General features: G+C 38.9%; 2 protein-coding genes across 7 annotated transcripts in view; one reads left to right on the top strand and one right to left on the bottom strand.

Moving 5' to 3' along the window:
- Positions 1 to 868, top strand: part of LOC112140190 (myoblast determination protein 1 homolog 1) — a 7,473-nt gene extending 6,605 nt beyond the window's left edge. Inside the window, exon 3 of the mRNA XM_024263090.2 lies at positions 517 to 868. Within this exon, the coding sequence (XP_024118858.1) occupies positions 517 to 665 (149 nt within the window). The 3' untranslated portion in view covers positions 666 to 868. The remainder of the gene's footprint in view (positions 1 to 516) is intronic.
- A 1,155-nt stretch (positions 869 to 2,023) lies between these two features.
- LOC112140180 (troponin T, fast skeletal muscle isoforms) overlaps positions 2,024 to 7,959 on the bottom strand; it is a 26,013-nt gene continuing 20,077 nt past the window's right edge. For all 6 annotated transcript variants that reach the window (XM_024263067.2, XM_036210776.1, XM_024263066.2 and 3 more), the window contains 3 exons: positions 4,263 to 4,353; positions 3,215 to 3,255; positions 2,024 to 2,201 (listed from right to left, as the gene is read on the bottom strand). In XM_024263067.2, coding sequence (XP_024118835.1) covers positions 2,165 to 2,201; positions 3,215 to 3,255; positions 4,263 to 4,353 — 169 coding nt within the window. In that variant the 3' untranslated portion in view covers positions 2,024 to 2,164. The remainder of the gene's footprint in view (positions 2,202 to 3,214; positions 3,256 to 4,262; positions 4,354 to 7,959) is intronic.

Raw genomic sequence — 7,959 nt, 5'->3', positions numbered from 1 at the left:
TCCAGAATAAATCAACTTAAATCTTAAATAGCTTTCAATATTTTACTCTCTCTCTCAAGTTAGAAATTAGCACAAGATAACATCAGGTCATTAATAACAATAAAATAAAATGGATAGAATTACCCAGAGGGCCGGATCCGGCCCCCGGGCCTCGACGTTGATACGTGCCATATGACAAAGGAAGTCTTTTATTTTGAAAGGAAGTCGTATGAATCTTTGTCAAAACATATAAAAGTTCATACTTTTGAAAAAAGTCATTTTTGTTGTATCACAAGAGGAACAATAACATACATATTAACCAGATTGAGGCTCAGACTGTGGCTCCTGCTGGGTTGTGGTCGGTGAAATCAACCCAAATAGCCCCTCAGGTGCTGCAGGTTGCAGACCTCTGGACTAAACTAAAGAAAAGATATTTCTGATCGAACATTATTGTAACTTAACCAAAGTTATCTTTTATTATTAGCTTCTAAAGTGATTTAGATATAATTAATCTGATTGAATGTATTGTTTTTTTAGGCTTCAGCAGGAAGACGTCAATCATATCCAGTTTGGACTGTTTGTCCAACATTGTGGAGAGGATCAGCTCCGACCCAGCTGCAGGTCCGGGGTCGCCTAGCAGCACCCTTGCTGCCCCCAATTCCCCTGCAGATCCCTGCAGCAGCTGAACCCCCGCCTCCAGGAAGAACCACTGCAAACCCATCTTTCTTCAGAACTCAATCAGCTAAAGCCCTCCCCGACTTATGGAGCAGATGAAGACATTTCAAAAGCAGCTTCCACAGTTCCAGGAGTGTTTTTCAGAAAATAAAAGTTGAATCTTTAAAGCATAAAAGGAGAATTTGCAAAAAAAAAAAGAAAAAAAAGCTAATAGTTTTGATGATCAACTTATTATTACATCTGCAATTAGATTGTGAATGTTCTTAATGTTGAAGTTTGATGGGACTATTATATTATTACAAATCTGTAAAATTAGAATAAACACACATTTATATGCTAACTTATTTTAATATGTATGTAATTTTTTTAATATTGAATTTTTAAGTATACAAATAAAACATTAAAATTGTGTTTTTTTGCAGCTTGTTTATACATCATCAGTTTATACTCTATAATTCACAATATCTTTGCCTAAAAAGAAACTATGGAAACTAAAAACAGCAGATGTTTCTGATATTTACAGAACCAGCAAATTAAACTAAATATTTGTGTTGTTTGTGGTTGAAAAAACATCTTGATGCATTGAAATTACACATGCTTACTTCTTATCAAGTGTATAATGTACTTTTTAAGTTACATTTTAAAAAATATAATATTTTTGTTGCTTGCGCAGAGCCATCCTTAACCTCTGAAGCTCGTCTTTGTTCTACCTTTTTCTTTGTTTCATAGTCACAGGGCTCTAGTGAAGCCGAATTAAGTAGGGCTGGGTTGATAAAATCCATTAATCGATTTAAACAGATCAATAATCGGTTCATTCAAATGTAAATGTAAACTGAAACGTCCTCCAGGAGAAGCAGAACAATGTTTCCAATGTTAATGATCTGAACATTTTAGTTCTTCTCCTTTAGAGAATCCATGTAACACTGGATGATATTAACAATCTCATTATTTCACTGATAGATTTACAGTATGTGAACTGGATCAGATTAATATGAATATATTCAAAACATATACTAGATTATTAATGTTTTTCTAAACAAATGTGTATAAATGTGAACTCAAAATATAATTGAATTGGGAGGATCAAAATAATAATAATTAAAAAAAAATTGGAATCGAATCAATTCAGGCTCTTGTGAATCAAATCGAATCTTTCTGGAAATTATCATTGATACCCAGCCCTGCAATGAAGTAGTGCGGTAATATAACCTAATTGTGATGTGTATGCATGTGGACACCAGGTGTGAAGAGGTTAAAAACACAAAAACCCAGCTTAGACCATCCGTTCCATCAGAGCTTTCTCAGGAACTTTGATCAAAGTAAAGGCGGATACTGGCGGGTGAGAAAGAACGTTTTCTTTAAACAAACACACTGGTGCCAACTAATATTTATTTGTCGGTTTAATCATTTCACCTAAGCAGAAACAGGCACTATAAGATCTAGCTGCTTCCATCACAGCGGAGTCTGATGAAGCCCAGTCTGGCTGCAGTCATCAGCCAGGGCGTCGCCATCACTTCCTGCGGCGGCTGGCGGCTCCCTTCTTGCTGCTGCAGGGTGCAAAGAGCAAAATCGGGTCTGCACAGGGACGTTTGGGCATTTTGAAACATTAAATAAGTGATGCAAGTCACTCCCAGAAAGTGTACAGGTGTGTCTTTGGCAGGTTTGGCCCTTGTCTGCTCCAGACATCAATGTTTTCAAAGATCAGTGTGGTGCTGCTGGTTCCCACCATTAAATGTACAAGAGAAATGAAATTAAATCAATTCAGTCGCCAATTTTCTGCAGTACGGTCATCAGAGTTGGAGTCAGACTTTGAAGCAAGCAGTGATTGTTCTGATCTGGTCGGAGTCGACGGATGTGTCCAAATTCCTTCACTACTCACTGCTTAATGCACTATATAGTGCATTCGTCATTTTGTAGAGCTGCACAAATCTGCAATGCTAAAATGGAGGGAAATTTCCCAGAAGTCCAGTGTGCATGGATGCTCACTAGATTACGGAATATAGACCGCAATGTTTGTGTTTGAGCAATTTGGATAAAAACACTTAACTTTAATTATTTTTTTAAATTTACCATTAAAGTTTTCATCATTACAACCCAGTGTGGATTCATGGTCATCCTAAAATGCTCGTATTTAATAGGTTTTTACTTCATGGTGTCATATTTGCGCTGCAGAACAAAAGTTTTGAAACTGAAATTTTCAGATTCGAAAACAAAAAAAAGATTTGAAACTGAAATAAAGTTTTTAAACCTAAAAAACAACATTTGAAGCGGAAAATAATAAAATTTATTTTAGATTAGCAAAAAGTGTTGGACATTTTTTTTTTTTTTTGGCCAAACACCAATATTTTTTTCAAAGTGTTTTATTTGGGTTTCAAATATTTAGGGCGCCAAAATAGCTCCACGTAACAGCTGTTTATTTCTCTATAAAAGTCTATGGGGTTTTAGCTTCTCCCAGCCAGCAGGTACTTCCTGTTTGGAACGATAAGGGTCAATCTGTCCAGTTCTTTTATACAGTCAATGGCTCCAACAGCTCATTCCTGTGTTTGCATTGATCACTTACTGTTTCTGCAGCTCATCAATGCGGTTCCTGAGGGAGACGACCTGAAAAAGGCAAACAAACATTTGTGGCTCAAAAGGAAAAACATTTAAGTTTCCAAATTCACTAAAACTCAAACTTTCTGCTGAAATCCAATCTTTTAAGATATGCATTTGAGACAGAAAGCCATTTTTACTATTAATATTGGTCTTTTTCTTTAAGGAGAAATATGTTTTCTTTTTCAGTTTTCCTTTAACAGTTTGACTCAATAACAAGGTAAAAGCATCACAAACGGTTGACACTGTTATATATGAATCAATAGAACACTGAGGAGGATTCAAAAATAAAATCTGATTGTTGTTTCAAATAAAAATAAGTAGGCCTTTGACCTGGAGTTATGTTCAAAACCCAATTGTGTTGATATAGCTTTGGATATCACAAAGCTCCTCCCACAATCACACTTCTACCTCACTGACTCACAGCTTACACCCAGGCTAATGCTAGCTGTGCTAACAGACACATTCAGGTTGTGTCCAAATTCCCCCTAACTACTAAAAAAACTATCTAGTGCCCTGGATTTTAAAGATAATTGGACACAATGCTCACTACTTTTCCTTCATTTTTCTAAACGCCTGATATGACATTGCAGATTTCGGCAGAATCTCCAAAATCTCATGCTGATGCATGAAACATCTCCGCTCGGCTACTGACTGATGTCAAAAAGACTGTCCAGTTACTGTAAAATCCTTTTTTTTAACCTCCGGGGTCCAACGTAGTGCCGCCCCCCAATTTCAAATGGCGCTTTCATGTCAGCGCGCTGTGGTATTTTGAGATATGTGACCGTAGTCTAAACAAAGTCAACTATGCAGTGATGGTCAGTAAATCAAGAAAACAGATACAAATACTTTAAAGAGCAATAAACAAAAGTTCTGTAAGAGAAAATGAACCACAACTCGCATTTGAAAGACCAATAACGGCTTTTACCAAACTCACACCGTGTATAAAACACTGATGTAACCCCACTCATTTAGGAAATGTGCAGACATTGGTGTGACAATCATTCATGACTAACCTCATATCTCTGCCTCTTTAGCTTCTCACAGTAATCGTATTTCATGGCTTCCAAGTTGTGCAGCCACTCCCACAGCTCCTTCGCTTTTTCCCTAAAAACATACAAGAAAAATCAGATGAAAACACTTTATTACTAAGCAGTTTATTCTGACTTGGAAAGAAAAACTCCATTCTTATGCTTCATCAAAGCCAAGTGAAAAATATGTCAAAATAATGATCATTTTTTTTAAAGTTTTGAGCAGCTGACCGTCAGAAACATTCTATTGGAAATTAAAGCATGTGAGTGCACAAAGGAATGACTGTATGGAGCTGTGTTCACACTAAACCCAATTCCCACATCAGGGACGTTTGTTTCAATGCTGAGATATAAGACAACGCGATGGATTTATTATAACGGGTTATCTTGAAGCTCCCATGTCACCAACATTTTGAGCAGATACTGCATGAAGTCGTTGAATCTTTTCCTGGAAATTGACATTGTGACGGTCAATGACATGGAAGGAGAGGTCAATCAAGGGCACAAGTTCTCATTTAGGAGAGCATTTGGTTGTAACTGTAAGATTTCAGCCCACGCACAGAAGACAGAGAACTTTGGAGCATCAGTAATGCTTCACACCCCCTCTGAAACACCGTTCAAGAAGCCACTTCAAATGAAAAGTCTCTGTGATTGCACGTACATAATAATAATAATAATGGATTAGTTTATCTGCGCTTTTCAGGACACTCAAAGCGCTTACATTGTGCATCCATTATTCATTCACTCCTCATTCATACTTGGTGATGGTGAACTACTACTGTAGCCACAGCTGCCCTGGAGCAGGCTGACAGAGGCGTGGCTGCCAGTATGCGCCTACGGCCCCTCTGACCATCACCAGAACATTCATACACCAGTGGAGCCACACTGGAGGCAAGTAGGGTTAAGTGCCTTGCCCAAGGACACAACGACATTTTGGCTGGCGGGAGAGGGAATCAAACCGCCTATTCTTCGATCATTGGCCGACCCGCTCTACCACCTGAGCCACTGTCGCCCTATTTCCTATTTCAGGCTTCAGTAGACACGTTTCTATAACTGTTTTTAGGTTCTACGTACAAAAGGATTAGATATTAGATGTGCTTTGAAAGTTGAACTTGGACCATTCAGGGACTTTTAACTTATGGAAGAGCAAACCGTTTGAAAATTGATCATCAAGGAGAAACTAATAACTACTGGAATTCAGGAGTACAGGAATTATATGACACCAAGTCTTTCATATATCAGAATAGAGCTGTGAAAGAAAAATCCTGGAGCAAGTAGGGGGATCGACTCTTGATCTCAAGATTGCGGGTTCGATTCCCGCCTTGCCCACCCAAGTGTCACAGTGTCCTTGGGCAAGACACTGGTGGAAGGTTGGCGCCAGTGTTCAGCAGTGGAGCCAACGTGAACATGTGAATATGTGACTGTAAAGCACTTTGGGCTTTCAGGAAAGGTAGAAAAGTGCTAGATAAGTATGTGCCATCTAAGTACCCGCGTTCTTGAACGGACATCACATGTCCGGTGTGTTTTCTTCTATTGTAAGGTGGAGTGCTTTTATTTTGAAATAAATCAAGACAGGGTTCTTTTTCCTAGAAGTTCCATTCATAGATACATTTGAAGAGACTGCCATCGACATGAATGATCATTTCTGACCTTCTGAGGGGTAAATAAGAATCCTGAAGTGGGGTGGGCGCCACAGCGGAAATTCAGTCTGCACGCCTCAACATTGTGTATAAAATAGCTGATGGGGGGTAGGGGTGGGGGGCATTGCAAGAAAAAAAATTGTTTTGTCCACTGATGGGCCCACCCACCTGCCAATCAAGAAATACCTTTATCAATACATAACTACAAGCTCTGATTAAATGTAAAAAAACAAACATTTTTAAATACCCCCCAACCACAGTTGTAGTAAATGATGTAGTAATAATACAAAATCTCTAAAACTAGACTAACTTTGGTGTAGAATCAGACTTCTTAACATGGAAGTCAGAAATCAGAAATTGGTCCCTGATGAAACCTGCCTCTACTGGTGCCTGGAGGAATCGCAGTACTTTGCAATCACTAGTTAGCATCAAGTTTGGGAATGGACGGCGGGGGTTGGATTACACTAGGACTTCACCTGCTTTTGGTATGAGGGGGGCATGAGTGTGTGCCCCCAGGTCGTGGTGGCAGCAGCTGTGAGCAGGACTGTGGTCAGAGAGCACTTCAAAAAGCATCTTCAGGTTTCAGATCCTCTGAACAGCTGCTGATCGGAGGTCTTTGTGTGTGAGATAAAGACAAAGGGCTTCAGAAAAGGAAGAACTCTCTGCATTTAGCCTTCAGGACAACAGAGAGTGCTTGTTGCTGTTCTTCTGTCACCTGCTCAGCCTGGCAGCCAGAGCAGAACCGCTCCTGATCCACCTTTTTTTATCTTTGAAAAAAACTGTTCTTTAACCCCTTAATGCCTGAATTTATTCCCAGCTATGAAAAAAAGATATTCACTTATGTTTTTGCTTTTAAGTACATGCTACATTTAGGTAATTTTATAGCTAATTTGGTTTGTCTCATATTTGAGACAACAGGCGTTAAGGGGTTAAATGTTTGTGTAGCACAGAGGTCTGCAACCTTTAACACTAAAAGAACCATTTGGGTCGATTTCTCACTGACCAAAACCCAGTAAGAGCCACACATCCGAGGAATAAGACTTTGTATTTATTCTATTGTTATTTTGATAAGAAATATAAATCAACTATTATTTTTGTGGCACAAATAAAAAAAAAACTTTAAGAGAAATATATATATATATATATATATATATATATGTATTATACATATGTGTGTGTATTATATAGGCCTATATATATTCCCTTGTCATCATATATATGATTCGTGATCTTAATAAATGTAGTAAATTGTAGTAAAATATGATCATAATATCATCCGAGGGGTGGCTGTGGTGCAGCGGTAGGGCGGTCGACTCCTGATCAGAAGTGAGCGGGTTCGACTCCCACCTTGCCCGTCCATGTGTCGAAGTGTCCTTGGGCAAGACACTGAACCCCGGATTGCCTCTGGTGGGAGGTTGGCGCCAGTGTTTGGCAGTGGAGCCACCACCAGTGTGTGAATGTGTGTGTGAATGGGTGAATGGGTCTGTGACTGTGAAGCGCTTTGGGCCCTCGAAGGAGGGTAGAAAGCGCTATAAAGTATACGCCATTTACCATCTGAGGACGATGAATTTTTGCTCTGAAATGTTGGATTTTAAGTTTACCAACTAAAACAAAGTCGAAAGAGCCGCGGAACCACCACAGGAAGTAAACACATCTTTGTGACTGTGAAGCTTCTGGTTTTCAAAGTAAAACTAGCGAGAGCTTTTTTCCGTTCAAAAACTGAGACTGAAGTTCGGCTCACAGACATAACTTCTGAAAGAATGAATTAGCTTCAACATCGGAGCTTCAGCTCCAGTGTTTGCATTCTTTTGGTTATGGTAACTCTTTAATATTTGACGCAATTAAAGAAACTCCAGCTTATTCTGAAGAAACAGCCTCACGCTGCTGAAAGGTGGATGTAATCAACATGAATCAGAGGATTCTGCTGCGAAAAAAAGAACTCTTTTCATACGGACTCTGCACCAATATGTGATGTTTAGAACGCAAAATATTGAAGAACTTGGAGGATAGAAAACTGTGGAGAACATTTTCAGTTTTTACTG

This window comes from Oryzias melastigma, unplaced genomic scaffold (assembly GCF_002922805.2).
Source record: "Oryzias melastigma strain HK-1 unplaced genomic scaffold, ASM292280v2 sc00236, whole genome shotgun sequence".
Classification (NCBI taxonomy): domain Eukaryota; kingdom Metazoa; phylum Chordata; class Actinopteri; order Beloniformes; family Adrianichthyidae; genus Oryzias; species Oryzias melastigma.
This window is presented reverse-complemented; position numbering and strand designations above follow the sequence as displayed.